Source organism: Wolffia australiana, chromosome 4 (genome assembly GCF_029677425.1).
Source record: "Wolffia australiana isolate 7733 chromosome 4, ASM2967742v1".
Taxonomy (NCBI): domain Eukaryota; kingdom Viridiplantae; phylum Streptophyta; class Magnoliopsida; order Alismatales; family Araceae; genus Wolffia; species Wolffia australiana.
The window spans coordinates 20463171-20483612 of NC_135838.1; the positions used below are offsets into that span (position 1 = coordinate 20463171).

A 20442-nucleotide genomic window follows, 5' to 3' on the forward strand; every position below is an offset into this window, starting at 1 on the left:
GTTGGTGAATGTCATCCCCCTCATCGATGGCCATGGTCACCATCAGTGACGATCGTCGTTGTCATCATCAAAAATGGTTGTCTTCTCCTCATCGATTTTTCAGACATAGTCCCTGCCATTGTCCCATCCTCATTTGTCATCTCTGTCATCGTCCTATCCTCATTGATCCTCAGCTCTGTTATCGCCTTTATGACCATTAGTCCTCATTGGTCACGTCCTTGTCAACATCGTTCATCGTTTTCATCTTCCTCAGTTTTCATCATTGTCTTCGTCATTCTTCCCCTTCCCCATAAACAACAGCTGTTGTAGTCATCGTCACCAAGGGTCATTTTCCAAATCATCGACAGTTGTCACTCACATCATCTTTGGTCATCATCCCCATCGTTGTCACAACTCCGTCACTGCCATCAGTAGTCATCACTCCCATCATTCTCAGCTGTTGTCCCTGTCATGCACGGTTCTGGTCCGCATCCACAGTGGTCATCGCCTGAGAAATTGATAGTTGTCATCGTCCACGCTAGTTGTCCAATCGTGGGGGTCATTGTTGCATTGTCCTTAACGGTCATCGTCTCCATTGCTTACGCTACCCATTCCTGTCCTTGAAAATGATCATTTTGATCGTTAGTGGACATGCATATTGTCTAAGGTCATCTTCGATGTCGACAGTGTGTGTCCTCCATGTCGTGAGCTGTTGTCATCCCCATCGTTGATGGTTGTCTCACCCTTGGCAGTGGCCACCATTGTCAGCACCCTTGACAGTCATTAATGATTTTGCAATTTCTGTCGATGACAGTTATCTTCCCTGTACACAATGGTCATTGTTTTAGTTGACAATGGTCACTACCCTGGCCCAGAGTGGTCCTTGTCTCGGTCAAACACAATATTATCTACATGCACAACAGTCTTTTCTTTGTTCATAATATTCCTCATCTCCATCATTCACAGCAATTATCATCACCATCTGTGGTGATCATCATCCTCGTTGATGATCATCGTCAATGTCTTCCATGGTCTTCACCCCTGTTACCGATGATCATCATCCTGCTCATCGATTGTCATCGTCCCCGCATTGGGGATTGTCATCCCCCTCATCGACCATCATCATTCCTCTCTTCGGCCGTGGTTGTCTTCTCGATTGTTCCATCATCCTCAATTGCTAAACCTATCGTAGTTAGTCATTTCCTTTGTGAAAATTCCCGTCCTCATTGGTCCTCATCCTCATCGTTGGTCATAGTCCCTATCATCTTTGGTTGTCATTGGTTGTCATCCACATCGTCATAGGTCATCAATTTAGTCTTCCCCGCTTGTCATCCTAGTTGTGATCATTGTTCATCTTCCCCCTGATCAACAATTATCGTCGCCAACAATCATCATATACATCATTAATGGTTGTCACCTGTATCATCTGTGGTTGTCGTCCCCATTATTGTCACAATTCTTTCACTGTCATCAGTAGTCAACCCTGTCATTCATAGTCCTCCTTGTCCCGGTCCGCCTACAAAGAATTGTGACAATGGTCAACAAAGGTCAACGTTTGGGTCAATAAAGGTCAATGTATCCATCATCCATTCTAGTTGTCCTGTTGTGGGGGTCATTGTCTACGTCTTTGATAATGATACATTTTCTAGTATTCCAAGAAATTATGACAAATGGCAATCCACCATATTCATCAATAAGATAAGAGAAAATTGAACAATTGAGAATGATTAAAATTCAAATAGCATATAGAGCAATGTGATAATCACAAAAAACAAGGTAATTTTTGTAGTAATTTCATGCCGTTTATATGTTTATTCTCCTTGAAATTTTCATTAATCCATTATATTAGAGTTTAAAATGATTTATTTCACTTTTATAATGAATTTCGGGTTTTTATTTTTTCTCTCATGTTTTAACATAATTTTATGACATCAATTTCATCAATCAAATACTTTTACAAGTCATAAGATATCTATTTATATATGTTTACATATTTAAAAGGGTTTATTATATTTTTATCAATTTTCTAATAATTTATGGAATTTTATGAACTTAAATTCACAATTTTATGAATTTTATGAACTTAGATCGCTCCAAATTGAAATGATAATATATAATGATCCATAAACAGTTTTAGGCTGACATTTTGAGGGTAGTTCCACATTTCTCTCATGTAACCATCCATATAACTTACCATCATTGTAAAAAGTATACCCTAGTATTTTGTATCTAATTACGATTGACGGAGTGTTTTGCTCCTTCAAAATCTCCATTGGGTCGGTTCCTGTACTCCAATAGTAAAGGATTGAATGAGCGATATATAGATCAAGACACATGATGAAAAAGCAACACTCGGCCTATTGGGCACGTGATGACGAGGTTAGTGTGATATTTGTCATTTTCTGACTCAGAACTTCATCCTTTTTTCTAGTTTATCATTACAGATAACCTAGGTTTCCACACTCACACACGCCATCTTTAACTCCGCTACTGGTCAGCACATATCTGCCTGCATCTCTATCGCACCAAGGACAGTAAAATCATCATCACTCGGCCCCCCCGCTATTTGTCAGTGCATATATGTTATCATCTCTATTGCAATCAGCATGGTATCTCTTTCATCCTCTCCACTATACTCACGTCCATCTCTGTCCACCATCACCCACACTCCCAAGTGTTGGCTAATGTATTGATAAGCCAAAAATAGGGGTAAATTATGCACTTTTATTATCCCTTATCATTGTTGATTTTAGCTTATACAAATAAAACCTTACCTTAAGATGTATAATGATATAAGATGTAACACCTTAACCTTAACTTAAGTACTGGTATCTTCCAAGGGAAGCTAGTAAGGTATTTCAATTGTGATCTGCGTGAATAGTTTTGCCCGAATTAGGATTAAATTTAATCTTCAATGAAGATCAAATCACCCTAATTAGATGAAGACTTTAGAAAGGAGGGTAGAGAAGATGGGAAGACTGTAAGAATTGAGGATCTCTAAATTGACTTCTTTGATCCAATAAAAAGCAACAAAGGAGTCAAGTAGAAGGGTTAAGAATAAAATTTTAATTTTGGTTGTTTAGGGGGAATTGGGAATCCAAATTTACTAACCACTGCCTCATAAACACAATCTAAGATATCCTAGGAAGTAAACTTTTATAATTTTTTTTTAAAGTGCAAATGGAATAGCTAGATCAATTTCATGATTTCTCCTCTCAATTCTAGTAACGGCTTGTACATTGTGCTCATGCGAAGTGCTTTAGAAATGCATACCAAGATCAAGAAGAACAATCACAAAATTCACTAACACAATTCAAATTACAATCAAATTGAAATACAATGAAGTAAAAAGTACCAAATAGGGTTGATCCAGGATGTAGCTCCTCTCTGTCTTGCAGCTATGAAAGACCTCCAGAATGACATCCTCAACTCAAAACTATGCAATTGCGAGCTGACTGCTGACTGGCTGGTGAAATTTCAAGTTCATTTGGTGGGTTCGTCCTCGACGCGCCACACACATGTTAAACGCACTTACCTGCGTGTTGTTACTGGCGCCAGCCAATGAGAATTAGCCACGTCACCTCACGTGCATGCACTTTTTAGAGCTACATGGGTGGCACACTTGCCGGCCATGAGAAATAGTTTAATATTCGCATTTAAGCGGTCGAATCCTCATCCGACGGCCTAGATTTGGCCACATGGCCCCGCAAAATCAACTTCTTGAAATTTTGCATAAAAATCCCTAAAAATATTCACGCGCAAAAACAGATGTCGCCCACAAATTATTTATGCATACACCCCTGCGCTTACTTTCTACTCCATATTTCCGAAAAACCCTGTAAAAATAACGACTAATTTGATAAAAACACTGCAATTTTTTTAATTGGATCTTTACGCCTACAATGGGCGACCGAGAGCTGTTTTAAGGGCATAATTGTAACAAAAATTTATGAAGAAACCTGATGCAGGACGGATCGCAGACGTGGCCCGGAGAGAGAGAGAGGGGGGTTTAAAAGTGAGAGAAAGAGATAGAGAGTCAGAGGAGTAGTGCGACTGTGAGAGGAAGCAAGAAGGCTTTACTAAGAGAGGGATCAATAACGGAAAGAGAGAGAGGTCTGGTTATAATGAGCGTGGATGTGGGAGACAAGGGGAGAAAATAGAGAAGATAGAATGAGAGAAAATAGGGGAGATAGAATGAGAGGGAATAGAGGAGAGCGTGAATGATAGGCGTGTGGTCGAGAGAAGAATTGGGCGACAGAAGGAGAGGGAGCAGGTGGAGAGAGAGAGAGAGAAAGGGTGTGCGATAGAGAGATAACGTTAGAGAGGATGCTCGCCGAGGGAGAGAGAGAGAGATCTAAAGAGAACTAGCGAGAGAGATGATTGAGAGAAATAACTGGAGAGAGAGAGACAAATTAGAGAGGGGGTCCGATAGAGAAAAAGAGTGATGGAGAGAGGAAAAGAGACGGCCAATAGATAAAGAAGAGAGACGGCGAATAAGAGAGAGCCCGATTGAGATAGAGAAATAAAGAAGATAGAAGGCGAATGAAAGAGTGTCGCAGGGAAGAAGGGAGGGAACGGGAAAAGAGAGAGAGCGATGAGAGAGAGAACGGTAAAAGAGAGAGAACGATGAGAGAGAAAACGGGAAAAGAGAGGGAGCGATGAGAGAGAGAACGGTAAAAGAGAGAGAGCGATGAGAGAGAAAATGGGAAAAGAGAGAGAGCGATGAGAGAGAGAACGGTAAAAGAGAGAGAGAGCGATGAGAGAGAAAACGGGAAAAGAGAGAGAGCGATGAGGGAGAGAATAGGAAAAGAGAGAGAGCGATGAGAGAGAGAACGGGAAAAGAGAGAGAGCGATGAGGGAGAGAATGGGAAAAGAGAGAGAGCGATGAGAGAGAGAACGGGAAAAGAGAGAGAGCGGTGAGGCAGAGAACGGGAAAAGAGAGAGAGCGGTGAGGCAGAGAACGGGAAAAGAGAGAGAGAGCGATGAGAGAGAGAACGGGAAAAGAGAAAGAACGGTGAGACAGAGAACGGGAAAAGAGAGAGAGCGATGAGAGAGCGAACAGGAAGAGACAGAGAGCGAAGAGAGAGAGAACGGGAAAAGAGAGAGAACGGTGAGACAGAGAACGGGAAAAGAGAGAGAGAGAGCGATGAGAGAACGAACAGGAAAAGACAGAGAGATTGAGAGAGAGAACAGAAAGGAGAGGACGAACAAGAAAGAACTATGAAGAAAGACGACTTTGACAGAGATGGGAAATAAGAACGTGAATGAGAGGGGGACCTAGAAAGAGGGAGGATTGAGAGAGTTAACGGGGAAAGAGAGAGCGATTGAGAAGGAGAAACAGTCCGTCGGAGAAAGAACGGCCCGATAGAGATAAAGATCAATGGAGATGGCAGCAAGAGGGCTTCCCCTCAGCGACGGGGCGGCGGCACTTCCGGCGGCGACAGCGGCGGCTGAGGAGAAACCGATGGGCGAGATCTCCTAAAGTAATCTTTTCTTCAAATTAAAATCGCCATTGAAAACAATGAAGTTTTGGGATCTTATAGATCCATGGAGTGGAAGAAGAAGGTGGGTAACGTGGGACAGAAGGTGGCGGCAGTTGCTACTCCAACGGCCACAAACGTGGGTTGGCTCGTTGTGCACTCTCCACCAAAACCCCTCCTGACTTTAGAAATTGGTTTGAAACTTCTATTTTACTATTAAAAATATCATTTTCTATTTAAAAATTCATTACTCTCTCAAATAAATTGTCAGAAAATTTGATTAAATTCTACAAAAATCTAGAAACTTCATTAATTTTTCCCCACATTAATGAACATTAAATTTAAATTATAAACCTGACATTTTCATCTTTTATAGAATTATTCTAATATTAAATAAATTCTTTAAAATTCATAAATTAAAAGGAAATTAGGGAAAAATCAGATATCACTGGGAAAAATTAATTAACATGGAAATATATGAATATCAAAATGCATAACATTTTGCTAATTTCTTCAATTAAATACCAAATTTAGGGTGTTATCGTGTGTTTTGTCATTAGTGGAAGTCATTTTTTTAAAAAAATCATATTAAAATTCTTAAAATTATCCTATAGAATATGAATAAATTAGGTTAAATTGGATTAAATTTTTCTTAACTTCCTGAAAGTATTTTAATTTTCTTTTCACTAGTTTGCTTTTGTTAAATTATATTTTTTTCCCTTAAATCAATATCAAAATTCTAAAAAAATAGAAATCAAAGATAGAAATTCATCTGTTGTATGAACCAGAAGCCTAAAACAACAAATTGGACCCTAATTTTTGGTTCAAATGTAAAATGCATTTTGGGCTGAATAAATGTATTCATTTAACTTATAGTTTTGTTATTAAACTATACGTACTAGGAAATAAATATTTTCTTCACATAACATGATCATAGTTTTCTCCATCCATTTCGTTTATTCTCTCTTTAGCATTAGTTTCAGGAAGGAGTTGACCTAAATGTCTACTAGAACCAATGTCATCATTTTATTTAACTCATGTGCACTTATATTCTCCAAATAGTTCTATCTCATTCTTTTCTTCTTTGAACGTCAAAAACATCTGAGAATAAATATGTTCATTCATTTCATGCATTTTTTTTATAGAACTCCTCAGAATCTTTTTTATTAGTAGGGTAAAAGACATTGAGTTCCCAAGGGTATTCAGATTATGGTTAATTATTATCAAAATCTTGCTGAAAGTATTGGTAAAATTCATTATCTCATTTATTTGAAAAAAGTAGATAAACAATCGATTTAAAAGTCACTGTTAATTTAGAAATATATTTCTCAATCTTATCTAGTTGAGTTGTATCTCTTAGTTTCTGAAATGTTCATTTAGAGTATTCATCCATCCTAAGATATGGAGGTTGAACATTGTTTTATGAAACTATATATGAAAATAAAATTTTGAGAATACTTTTAAGGAATAGAATAACCATAAATTTTTCATACTTTTTAGAAGAATTATTAAACAAATTCATAACTTTCATTGACTGGATTAACCATTATAATGACAGTGTTTATAAGAATCGTGTGGTTCATTATTAAGTTTGCCTCTTTATCCTATCTACAATCATATTATTTTTAATTCATTTTAAAAAAATATGGATTCATTTTTTGATACATCAAATATAGAAAGACATCTAAGAGTGACTGTCGAAATAACAAAATTACATACCTGTCTCCAAATATTTCAACATCCTTTAGTAACTGATCTCCCTCATAGATAATATTAGTGTAACAAAGTCACCACATAAGAGTAAATTGATTCCCGATGATAACCATTTTCTTGGATTTTTTCTCAAATACAGGATTAAGTAACAAAATAGTAATTTTGTATACAAAATGCAGATCAAAAAATGCTATCCCACGATCAAAACCAGAATAAGAGGTCCAATATTCATGGGGAAAAATATAAACCTAACCCTGTTAGCAACAATGTCAAATGGAGGCATATTTGTAGAAATGACTTCAGAATTCTGCTTTGGAAGCTTTTTTCCTATTAGAGGAGAAATAAAAATGTGGATAAAGGCTGTATTGAAAGACATACCAATACCCAAATTCTTGGGAATTAGATCCAAAGGCTGAAAATGTTAGTGCTCCTCTATAAACTTCTCAACCCACCACTGTGAATCCATCACTGATTATTGTCCCCACCCTTTTTTTGAGGCCTAATAAAAAATATTTTATTGGACTCAACTATCTGGAGAGCATCAGATTGAGTGAAAATCATTTAGATCCATTGATTTTTTTTTTGAATGATAATGATGCATATCATCACCTCTGATCATAGCCAGTGCGACAATAACTTTTGTAAGTTATTTTAAATTGTTCAAATTTTTGTCTCATCTTTCTTGTAGTTTTCATCCATGACCATATACTACATCCACATATTTTCAATGCCATCAATGACGCCTCAAAAATCCGTCATATAATAAAATAACCGGAATTTGGACACCAAATAAATTGAGTTATGCAACAAAAATATTTGTTTCCTCGAAGACGGTGCCATTTTCATCGCCAAAAGTTCTAGAAGTACAAATTTACAGTAGACTGAAGTTTCTGAGAACCCTTGATAGGAGAACTGGAATCAACTTCCATTTTCCTCTCCCTGATGCCTATTAGCTCTCCGAAACCAGGTGTTAAAAGCTGAAATTAGATGAGGACAATCAGCATTCCGGGTGGAGAACCAGAGACATTGTTGCAGCAAATCTTGGGAATCAGATAGAGGGAGCGTAGAGATTATTCTCAGAAATGTTTCCTCCAACTCCTGTTGAAGCAGCTTCTGGCCTGAATGCATGGGGGATACTACATCTCTGCAGACATTAAGCACCGGAAGCCAATTCTTCACTAGCCTCATCCTTACCTGAATAGTCAGTCATCAGGAACTAATGGTAAATCTCACACTAGAAATGACCAACAATTCGATTAGATTTCATTTATCATGGTCACAACTGAAAACTGAATCTCTACTAGCTACCATAGATGAAGAAATTATAAGCAGTTCAGCTTAGACGTGGCATGGTATATCATTAGATTCACTGTCTATCGGTTGAATCCAAATCTTATTTACAAGGGTAAAAGAAGAAAAATGACATATTGCAGCACAATAATGTTTAGATACAAATCACTGTCTATGCCAGAAAAAGTCTGCCAAGGCAGGGTTTAATGCCAAATAGATAATTAGACTCGTTTATAATTGCTCATTTCAGGAGATCCAAATAAACTCATTGTCAAATCCCTACTTCTTATTGCTACTCTTTGTCTTCATGCCATCTCTTATGAGAAGTACAAACTAAATTTGGTAGCAAGTTAAATGAGCATGGCAACCAAATTTCTGTAATCACATGTTTATGGCAAATATAAACCCATACTTCTTGATAAAGAGCCGCCATTAGTTAACTTCCCAACATACTATAACTTCAAATTTAACAGTGAAAAAAAAATGAATTTTAAGCCACAGATCTTCAAAGAATTCTTGTTTGCAGAATCCAACTGTTAGAAGTCAGAAGTTCCGTCCGTATTTGTTTTTTCACAGTTTTTTATTTTATAATCCTCAACCTTTATTTACTCTGTCCTAAGTAATCTCAATTATTTTGACCATGTAAAGCACTGAGATTTGGATCTTAAGATCCAAACTTGATATGTAATTTATAAAAAGTGGTTTGCCCCTATTGAGTAAAAAATGCGGATTTGCATCTCTCTCTCTCTCTCTCTCTCGTCTTGTGAGTTGTGACCTGAACCTCAGTCAACCGCTGATCCATTGAAGTCAATGGTGCACCAATGACCACAGAGCTTTCACAGGCGCCACTTCTCTTATGTCTCTCACTTGGCGAACTTAAGCATGGTTTGATTCTATCTGGTTTGTGCCCTAAATCGTTGAGTCTACAACAATCCTAAGAGCTCCTGTATAGAACCGTAAAGATCTCTGATTTCGTGGGGAAAGCTCCTGAATAGAGCCTTAACCCTGATGGACAGTCGATTAGACTACAGTCTGTTGTTGATTCAAAAGTTTTTGAAGGGAGTATGCTTCCCATTTAACCTTATGCCTTAGCTGCTATCTCATTTTTTGCCCAGATTATCCTGATCGCTTCTGGTCTGCCCATATTATCCCTAGTTCCGGTCACCCCTTTAGACGACTACGCAAAAAATGTTTCTTAACTTCCTATACTCCTAAAGTTGTACAAGCTAATGGGCCTCCGCATTCTGGAATGGGTAAACTATCATTAAGGTGATATTGCTTGGACAGCGCAAGCTCAAACACTTACCTAATGTGCCACTGAATCCGTCTAACTCTCTCCATGAAAGCTGGTTAGAAGCTAAGGCTCTGATTAAGGACTGGCAGCTAGATATGATTGATCCCACTATAGGTCCTCAGCACTGGACACTACCATCTGTCAATGATTTACGGGAACACATTCATCAGATACACTCTAAAGGAAAATATGAATCATATAGATCTTTTCTGGCGATGAGATCTATTAGTCTGACACAAGGTGAGATGAGTTTATTGGAATAGGCCTCTGCCTTAGAGTTCATTCGGAATGATTTAGACGACTATCTACCCATGAAAAATCTGATTCTAAGGAGAGGGGCCATGTGTTAGAGGAGAAAACAGCATCACCAGCAAAATGATGAATCTGGCAGTTTTCTCAAACCCAAGGCATGTCCCAAGAATCTGAAGCAGGTGAGACTTGATCTGTACAGGGACAGTCTACAGCACCATCTGTAACTGGACAGCTCTTGGCAACGTCAGCTGAGAAACGGAAAAAGCTGCTACAGGAATTGGAACATCTCCAACAGCTCTTGACTGCAACCTCCATTGCAACTCCTTCCGAAACCAGTTCATTAAGGTACTCTGTGTTCCCTACTAGTTGGACACATCCTGTAGCCCTTACAAGTAATATCTCTCCATCTTATTGGACCAATAGTAACATCTGGATCCTGGGTTCAGGTGTCACAGACCATCTGACCCCCCATAGGCCGTTATTTATTCACTATACTCTGTTTTCCAAAGATAAGGATGTCTTTACAGATAATGGGGATTTAGTTCCTCTTGCTGGTATTGTGACACTGAAGGCACCATCTTGGTCACCCAGCCTTTCCTACTTTGTGCCTTCTACTCCCTCGGTTATCTCATGTAACTGGCAGCCCATAATTTATTTGTGACACATGTGAGAGGGCTAAGCGTACCCAAGCTAAATACTCTCCTGCATTTCAATGTTCCCTACATCCTTTTTCTTAGTTCACCGTGACATCTGTGGTCCATCCTCAACATCAACTTGTTGGAGAAAGCACTGGAATATCTGTTTTACAGATCACTGCTCAATGATGACCTGGGCATACCTGATGACCCACGAATCAAAATCAACCTAGATAATAATTATCGTTTTAAGTATGAATAAACTACAGTTTGACAAAGGGATACGCCACTTCCGATCTGATAATGCAGATAAATATGTGAATAACAGCCATAACGTTTTTGGCCAATTTTGGAGTAATTCAAGAAACATCCCATCTCAACACAGCTTAACAGAATGCTACGTCTGAAAGGGAAAACATACATCTCTTTGACATTACGCACCCTTGTGTTTCAAAGTCATGTTCCAGATTTATTATGGGGTAACTATTAACTACTACTCATTTGAGTAACCAGTGGCCCATGAAGATTCTAAAAGGGGCAACTCACCTCACTGAACATGGAAAACATGTTGCCTCTGTATGACCGAAATTCAATTACCCATACGAGTTTTTGGATGTGTCGAATATGGGTACCTAGTCGCCTAAAAGAAGTTAGTTCCTCATGCCCTTAGGTATGTTTTTTATGCATTAGTTGTGGACACAGAAAGGCTATCAGTTTTATTACAAAGATGTCACGTTCAATGACCAAAAGTACTTATATGGACCGACTGAAACTTAGGATGTAGGAGAACTGACAGAGAAACCACTTTACTGTTTGTCAAATCCGGATATATTGGATAGAGGCGTCACAGAAAACCGTAATGACGGGTGCACATCTCACCAATACCCTCCACCATCCATTGAGAGGGAGCATGACCACCTGTCCCAGTTCCATCATCAGGACGAGCTCCTAGTCAAAAAACGATTGCCCTATCCAATCTTTGCTCTGCTAGGATGCATAGGATCTACGTCACGTTATAGAAAGATTATCTGAGGAAAAGGCAGCATCTAAGCCTTGCTGCTGAGCCTGAGACAGATGCACTCCCATTACGGCAAACCAACCCATATTCTCTCCTTATCCAATTTGCGGCCAAGGGAGGTAAAGTAACCTGTTTCTCCAAAGGACTTATCTGTTAAAAAAGGAATAAGTCAATCTATTACCATTGACCCCATAGTCTTATGGGGTTAGACAGGGGGCCCATAACAAAATGTGCCCTGTACATAAGTGGAAATTCAACCAAAAATAAAAGGAAAGAAATCCAAGAAAAATAAGTAGAAACAGAAAGGTGATGACGAGGCTCTCGTTGACACTGATTATGCAGGTAACATTGTTGATAGAAGGCCCACTTCAGGATACTATTTCTTTCTCGGGGGTAATCTGACTCCTGGAAAAGTAATGGGGCTGTGTGTCAACGACCATCGATGAATCATAGTCCGGGAATCTTTGTGGAGAACCTCGAGATCCATCGCAGCGAGCCAATCATGCTGATGAGCGACAACAATTTAACAAGAGTAATTGCTCACAACCTGGTTCACCAAGCCTGCTCGAAGCAAGTGGATGAAGACCGACACTTCATCCAAGATAAACTGGCAGGAGGCATTTTCTGTACCTCTCATAGCAACTCTACAAAACAATACAGCCCATTGATGAAGACGCTAGAATTCAAGCTAGGAATGACAAATATTCATTTCCAGCTTGAGGGGAAGTGTCAGAAGTCAGAAACTCTATCCCAATTTGCTTTTTTCACAGTTTTCCATTTTATCCTCTTCATTCCTTAGTAATTTCCATACCCTATGTAACGTCAATTTATCTTGACCATTGTTAGCCAATGCGATTCAGATCTTAAGATCCATGCTCAATATGTACGGTCGTAAAGCTATAACTGCGAAGAATAGTGATACCCCTAAATTCTTTTCAAAGCAAAAACACAAATTTGAATTAACTAAACAAAATGTGAAAGGATATTCGGAGTATATTACCTGTCTGTCAGATAAGATGGACCCTGCAGCAACGGCATTAGCAAGACGGCTGGTACATCTCATCACATATGCTGGCAATCCAGGAGCTATGTTCCTCCACGCTTCATCCTTGAACGCCTTCTGTAGATCCACAGCAAGCGCTGTTTGCTCACTCCACTCTCTAACAGCGTTGTCAGCCACCTTCATATCTATCATCCGTTCAATTAACCAAAGCAACTTCCGAGTGCTAACAAGCGCCGCATGCAAGTTCAACCTTTGAATCGCCTCTGTCTCATCATTATCACCAGCAGTCCGGAAATCAGGACTAGCATACTCAGCAAGCAAACTCTTTACAGTCTCCAGATTCGCTAAAAAACCTCTATCAAGAACCCTACCCACTGAATCACGGCTGGGGAATTCCTTGAGCAGCCTAGCCACAAAGGCTTTCACAGAGGGCATGGAAGGATGGGCCTGGATTGCAGAAAGCACCAACCCATGAAGCATCTCCTCCGAAGAAGTCCTTTCATCTGTGGAAGGAAGAATTCTAGACACCAAATCCGCAGATTCCGGCTGCGGAAGATACGGAATCACGCTGAGAATCATCCGCTCTTCATCCTCAGACCAAGGAACAGCCTCCAGGAAGCGGACACAGGCGCGAACACAGTCATCAAACAAGATCTCCAAAGCGACGTGGAGGATCTCAAGAGCGCCGGATACGGTGACAATGGAGGAGACGAAATCCCTCGTGTAGAGGAGCCGGAGAACCGAGGTATGGGCCTCGAACGGACGGTGGCGATTCGCGGAAGGGAGGGAAACCTTGAGATTAAAACGGTAGATTTTGCCATGGGGGGTGGTTTCTTCCTGCTCCGCGTGCCGCCATCGGTCGGATAGGAGGGCGGCGAAGTAGCGACATCGCCGGAGCACGACGGAATGGAGGTAGAGTTCGAGGGAGGGGACGGGGTCTGCGTGGGGGGAAGAAGCTGGACCTTCGACGTCGCGGGAGAAGGGAGAGGGAGGGCCATCGAGCTCGAGCTGGAGCCCCAATACGACGTCTGCGGTCGCGACGTCGTTGAATTCTCCCGGTGCAGGCGCTGAAACCGTAGCGATCGCGTTCTCGCCGGCATGCCCCGTAAGATCGCCGATCGAGCTCGACGACGACAGCCGACCGCTGCTCCCCCCCCGATTCCTCTTCTTCATTCCCTGCGCGATCATCCTCGATCTTCCGCCACCAATTTCGACAAGAACCAGAGATGAAATGCCCACCCGTCTATCTATCTAAGAACACGAAGACAAACCGCCCGGCCAGTTGGATGACGATGACGAAAACCGTCTTCGTCATCCCCGTCTGCCGACGGGTCCTCGTCAGTATGGTCGCGGGGGGTTTTCAGAAGGGTAGGCCTAATTGGGCCCATTAGGCCCATTTGTGGCGTGCATCCGACAACTTACGAGAAATAGACTGTAGTGATATAACGGCAGCGGTGCCTTCGTCGCAAAGCCATACCGGGCTGGGCGTTGCTATTGGGCCGTTGGCAGGCCCATTAAGGAGAAATCCGTAGCGGAGCGTATGAAGGGTGGGACCCCAGCGGTGTTGAGGAGAGCTCACGCTTTCGCTCGCGAACTTATAAATGCCTGCTCGACTGGCACCGCCCCGATGTAAAAAACCCCCAAAAAATACTATAATTACCTAACTTGCCATTAGAGAGAAGAAAGTTACTTCACTTGGGGATGGCATTATTGGTAATTGGTTTTAAAAATGGTGCTTTTTTAAAGGACTGAGAGGTCATATTTGTGTGCGGTAAATTTAAATATTTTGTCGTCTCGACGTTCGCTCTCTCTGTTGTCTCTATATCAGTCGGACGTTGCCAGTTAAAGCTCGCTTCCGCCGAAGCCTTTCTCCTCGGGTCGCGCGTCGCAATCTCAGATCCCGGCGGCGATGATCGGAGTTGGCCGGAGCAATGCCGGCGGCAGAACCAACCGCAAGCTTCTTGATGATCATCCTTCGATCATCGGCTTCAGATTTCCGTTGGTGGTCGGCGTCTGCGGCGCTGGTCTTGCCGTAATCGTCTTGATCTTGATCATGCTCGTAGTTTACTTCAGATGCAGATCGAAGAGGCCGCAATGGAGACGCATGCGAAAGCAACGCGATTGCTCGGGCGCGCCGACCGTCATCAAAGGGATCTCGTTGGAGACGACTGGAAATGCGACGGACGACACCGCAAAGATGTGCGGTGGAAGTGTTGATAGAGAGGATGACGGTTCGAGCAGAGGTGATGATCGGAGCTCTGATAAGGGAAGCAAGGTGACCTCGGGGGGGTCGTCTTCTATCGCGTCGTCTTCGTCGGCAGAGATGATGTGTAATTTGGCGTGGGGACGTTGGTATACGCTGGCTGAGTTGGAGGCGGCGACTGAGAATTTTAAAAGGGAGAACGTCGTGGGGGAGGGAGGCTATGGTGTTGTGTACAAGGGCACCCTTCCGGATTCCTCGGTGGTTGCTGTGAAGAATCTTCTCGATAACAGGTCCGTGAGAAACGTCAAAACCGATAACAGTGATCTTTCTTTGAGCTATGGAAATATTTTAATCTCATTTCGAGTCCGTCATACGATTTATATCAGACAAACTTTGTGGATCTGAAGGAATTGCCGTCGTAGGAACAGCGGGCTCTGTTTTCTTCCTAAAAACTGACCCTTTAGATGATAAAGTTTTGAATTTTTAGGATACTCGCCTTGGTGAAACGTGAAAAGTTAAAATTCCCCTACGCGAGTTCCATCAAATTTCGTTTTCTGTTCATCGTTTATCTTCAGTATAAAAATTAAAAGGCCTTTAGTTTTGAATTTTCAAATATGTTCAGCAAATCATTTAGCGGACATTCTTTCCGCAGGGGTCAGGCCGAGAAAGAGTTTAAAGTAGAGGTCGAAGCGATTGGGAAAGTCAGGCATAAGAACCTGGTGGGGCTGATCGGCTACTGTGCGGAAGGACGTCAGAGGTTGGTAAATGTTTATTATCTACTTTGCCTTCTTTATTCGTTTTAAATTCATTTATTTTCCTCCAAGGATGCTTGTGTACGAGTTCGTAGAAAATGGAAATTTGGAGCAATGGCTTCATGGAGATGTAAGACCCGTCAGCCCGTTGACCTGGGACATAAGAATGAAGATTGCTACCGGCACTGCCAAAGGGTATTTTCTCGTTCTCTGGGAAAAATAAAATAATTTGCGGGATTGAATGGAAATTTACATTTTTCACAAAATATGGGACGCGATAAGCGATACTGATTTCCACGAATCTCCTGTTTAAACGATGAGACAAATGAAATGGTGGGCCTTTTTATGCTATGATTATTAAAAATGTAAAGAAATTTGACTTGTTGATGATTGGTTCTTGCAGAATCGCGTACCTGCACGAAGGCCTGGAACCCAAAGTTGTTCACAGAGATGTAAAGTCGAGCAACATTCTTCTAGATAAAAAATGGAACCCAAAAGTCTCAGATTTTGGCCTGGCCAAGCTCTTGGGATCAGGTTCAAGCTACGTGACCACGCGGGTGATGGGTACATTCGGGTAAACCCTCTGCTTCTTTCACATATAGTGATTCAGAATTTAAGCAATAATGATAGACCAAGTAGATACTGTAGAAGATAACATATTATATTAATTATTCAGGTACGTTGCTCCCGAGTACGCAAGCACCGGCATGCTCACAGAAGGGAGCGATATATACAGCTTTGGCGTTCTTCTCATGGAAATAATTTCCGGCAGGAGCCCCGTCGACTACAACAGGCCTCCTGGAGAGGTAAAGAACAACAAAATTGACGGGGTGCTAACATTTAATTACTCTAATGAGACGCCTTTCTAGGTCAATCTCGTGGAATGGTTCAAAGGCATGGTGGGAAGTCGCCGGGCTGAAGAACTTATCGACCCGCGAATAGAAACCCAGCCATCTCCAAGAGCGCTGAAGAGGATCGTACTTGTTTGCCTTCGCTGCGTTGATTCAGATGCCCACAAGCGCCCGAAGATGGGTCAAATCGTCCACATGCTCGAAGGGGACGACTTCCCCTTTCGAACGGTAAGTGCAAAAACTTTTGAATTTTCTTAATTTATGCTTGCTTACTCCGTTCCAAAGCTTGGTTTTTATTTGAGATTATTGGTTTACAGGAGCGCAGGTCAGTGCCAGTCAACGATAACAAAAATCAACAGCAATCGGCGGCGCAACCGGAGGCGACGGCGGGCACTCCTTTTCAGAAGGTTGCCGGCGGCGGCGATAAGGACCGATCGATATGGAGGTGAGAGGCCAGTCGATTACTTCGTCAAAAGTAACATATATGGTTTTTTCGATGTAAATTGTGTTTGAACCATTGTTGAACTATCGTCTACTTCAATTTTGGCTTACTGGGCTGGGGCAGATCAGATGAAGTGGACAATGCGAAAGAGACGGAGTGAGGCTTTGTTGTCTTCCAAAGAAAAACTTAAATTTAAGAGAAAAATGACAACTTGGGTCATTTTCGATTAGTTTAATGATATTTATGTGTCTGGTATTCCCGCTGAATGTGCGCGATGCAGACGGCGACTTCTGCGGGCTATCTCCATCCCCACTTGATTATTATTTTCTGCAGATAGAGACTGGGCAGCGGCCGCGGCGGCGGACCCAAGCAACAGTTGAGGCAGGCCCGGCTGTTTTTCTTTGAAAAATTGATTTGTTTTTATTCCGTATACAAATCGCAGGAGGGGGGTGGGTGGGCAGGCGAAAAAACAATTTCTTTTTTTTTTTTCGGGTTTTCGTATGTGTGTAAGTCATCGCCAGGAAGAGACGGAGAGGAGTGGCTGACCGCGCCAGGCCAGGGAGAGGTACCCGGGCTCGGAATCCACCAAAGAGAAGCTATCACTGTAGTTGTAATTCCAGAGTAAAATACCCGCCTGGCTCACGGCGTAGTGACTAAGCGCCACGGACTCGAACCCGGCCTTCTCCATTAGAGCCCTCCTCTGGGCCGTGCCGCGCATCCTGGGTCGCGTCTCAATCGGACCCACGGCGGCCATGAGCTGGGGCCCGAGGAGCCGCCCCTCAACGAGCCGCCTCTCCGGCGAGCCGCGGTCCATGACCGGCTCGAGGGACTCGAACACGGCCGCGTAGTGGCTCACCACGCCGGTCAAGTCCTCCCCGTCTTGACCCACCACGTACTCGCCCAGGGTCACGACGGTCGGGCTCAGGGACTTAGCCAGGCGCAAGGCCTCGTCCATGGCCTCGAAACTCTGGCTATGGAGCTGGAGCGTGAAGTTGACCGCCACAGCCTCGCCGGCGCAGAGGCGGAGCCCGGCGGCGCTGAGGTCGTGGACGGGCTGGAATTCGAAGTCGAGCCCGAGGTTGGCGGCGAAGCTTCCGAGCCGGTCGCCGGTCGCGGCGAGGGTGGGCTCGGAGCTGGGCCGCGCCACGCCGGAGATTCGGACCTTGGCGGGCTTGCCGGCGGGGCGGGTGGCGAGCGCTTGCAGCAGCGGCGCCCACTGCACGCCCTCGACAATGCCGAAGTCGACGACGTGGATCCGCGCCGCCGCCGCCGTGCTCTCAAGGATGGCCTGGTTGGCCGTCAAGTGAGCGAACTTGATGTACGGGGAAGCGTCGTCGAGGGCCTTGTAGCAGAGGATGAGCTCCTCGGGAGACGAGTCCGAGCTCGGAACCCGGCCATGGAGGAGCGCCCTGGAGAAGTAGAACGCGACTCGCTCCGCCGGGTCGCCCGAGTCGGAGCATGACGCGGTTATAAGCCCCAGCGATCGGGCCGCCAGGTCCGGGTCCGAGTCCAGCAGGCGCACGCAGTCCAGCAGCGACTGCAGCAGCGGCGCCGCCGAGGGGCTCGTGGTCTGCGGGGGGATTTCTTTTTCTTCTTCCTCTTCTTCTTCCTCTGCTGCGGCGTGCAGGAAGTTTGGAGGCTTCTCCCAAGAATCGGAGAGGAAGACTCGGTTCAGATCGTCCGGGGAGTCGCCGATCAAGCTCTCCATCCATTCGTCCGCGTCGAAGACGGCGGAGTTGGCGCAGTCCAGCGTTCTGAAGAAAGCGTCGTCCGTGGGCGGCGGCGGCGGCGCCACGAACCCTAGCACGGCGGCGCCGCCAGGCTCGAAGTGGAAGAGATCGGTGAAGGAGCTGACGCCGGGCATCTGGATCTGGCTCAGATCGCGGTGATGACTGAGCGAGAGCGGCTGCTGCTGCTGCTCCTGCTGCTTCTGCTGCTGCTGGATAACCTGCTGGGCGATGGCCATCAGATTGCCGCTGTCCGCGCTGCACAAGAACGCCATTCCGCCCCCAAATCGCGGCCCTCGTCCGGATCGGACGCTATTTCAAAAGGCGACGCGATCGAAGCTCGAAGACGATGGGAGGGAAGCGAAGAGGACGAGTCGTGGTACCTCGCAGAAGTCGGGGAAAGGAGACAAGCGTGGGGCCCATCTTCCTTTTAACGGTGGATGATGGGTGATTGTCTCTCCGACGTCTCACGTGGGCCACTCAGGGGAGCCCACGTGGAGTCGGCCCAAACCGAATATCTCAGCCGTGACGTTTGCGGCCCAGACTGGCACGAGATCAACGAATGCGATGACGTTTCAAAGCGGAGATGGACAACGGCAGCCAGCTGCTTTTTGGATGGTTGGTGGGCCCATCGACGATCGGACGGCTGCGATTGCGGCGGAGAGCCACGAGGGAAGCAACGGTCCAAAATACCGATCTGGGAGACGCCGGGTAGAAGACTTTTGTGGGGTGTGAGAGGAAAAGCGCGCAGTCAATGTCTATCTCTCTCTTTCTATCTCTTCTGCATAGATTTATAGTTTATATAGTGGATAGATGGGGGAGCTTCTTGGGTCGCTGTCGTCTGGGTTTGAATACGGTGGGGAGGACGGACGTTGTTTTCAGCGAGGAAGCGGACAAACTGATCCTGAATGGCTCGCGGGAGGTCGCTTTGAGAGGCTCACGGCCGCGGAGGACGATAGGTGTCGGACCACCTCGTCCTCAACAATGCCACGATAAACATCTCTCTTTTTCTGTCTCTTTCTCCCTCTCTCTTTCTCTCTCTCTCTCCCGCTTTCTCTCTCTCTCTCTCTCTCTCACTCTGTCTCTCGCCCTCTCTCTCATTTTCTCTCGCTCTCTCCGTCTGTATCTGTCTCTGTCTCCGTCTCTCTCTCTCTAATTCTCTCTCGCTCTCTCTCTCTCCAGCTCTCGTTCTCTCGCTCTGTCTCTATCACTCTCTCTCCATCTTTCTCTCTCCAGCTCTCGCGTTCTCGCTCACTCTCCATCTCTCGCTCGCTCTCCATCTATCTCTCTCTCTCTTTCTCTCTCTCTCTCCATCTCTCTCTCTCCACCTCTCTCTCTCCAGCTCTCGCTCGCTCTCAATATCTATCTTTCTCTCCATCTCTCTCTCCGGCTCTCGCCCGCTCGCTCTCCACCTCTCCCTCCAGCTCTCTCTCCCCATCACTCTCTCCATCTCTCTCTCGCTCTCTCCCTCCATCTCCCTCTCGCTCTCTCGCTCCATCTCCCTCTCGCTCTCTCCCTCCATCTCCCTCTCGCTCTCTCTCCCCATCTCCCTCTCGCTCTCTCTCTCCATCTCTCTCTCGCTCTATCTCTCAACCTCTCTCGCTCTCTCTCTCCATCTCTCTCTCGCTCTATCTCTCCATCTCTCTCTCGCTCTCTCTCTCCATCTCTCTCTCGCTCTATCTCTCCATATCTCTCTCGCTCTCTCTCTCCATCTCTCTCTCGCTCTATCTCTCCATCTCTCTCTCGCTCTCTCTTTCCATCTCTCTCGCTCTCTCTCTCCATCTCTCTCGCTCTCTCCATATC

General features: G+C 44.3%; 3 protein-coding genes across 3 annotated transcripts; 1 reads left to right on the plus strand and 2 right to left on the minus strand.

The window, feature by feature from the left end:
* Positions 1-7932: 7932 nt before the first annotated feature.
* LOC144702304 (BTB/POZ domain-containing protein At3g05675-like) lies at positions 7933-13898 on the minus strand. Its single transcript, XM_078574307.1, has 2 exons — positions 12662-13898; positions 7933-8366 (listed from the first exon to the last, which is right to left on the minus strand). Exons 1-2 carry the CDS (start codon positions 13850-13852, stop codon positions 8091-8093), a joined length of 1467 nt encoding a protein of 488 aa, XP_078430433.1. The 5' UTR covers positions 13853-13898; the 3' UTR covers positions 7933-8090.
* Positions 13899-14473: 575 nt separating this feature from the next.
* LOC144702303 (Protein kinase superfamily protein) lies at positions 14474-17141 on the plus strand. The gene is made up of 8 exons (XM_078574306.1): positions 14474-15157; positions 15520-15624; positions 15692-15814; positions 16023-16193; positions 16296-16425; positions 16489-16698; positions 16788-16915; positions 17036-17141. Exons 1-8 carry the CDS (start codon positions 14574-14576, stop codon positions 17070-17072), a joined length of 1488 nt encoding a protein of 495 aa, XP_078430432.1. The 5' UTR covers positions 14474-14573; the 3' UTR covers positions 17073-17141.
* A 162-nt stretch (positions 17142-17303) lies between these two features.
* Positions 17304-19008, minus strand: LOC144702302 (GRAS family transcription factor). The gene has a single exon (XM_078574305.1). It carries the CDS (start codon positions 18912-18914, stop codon positions 17424-17426), a length of 1491 nt encoding a protein of 496 aa, XP_078430431.1. The 5' UTR covers positions 18915-19008; the 3' UTR covers positions 17304-17423.
* Positions 19009-20442: the final 1434 nt, after the last annotated feature.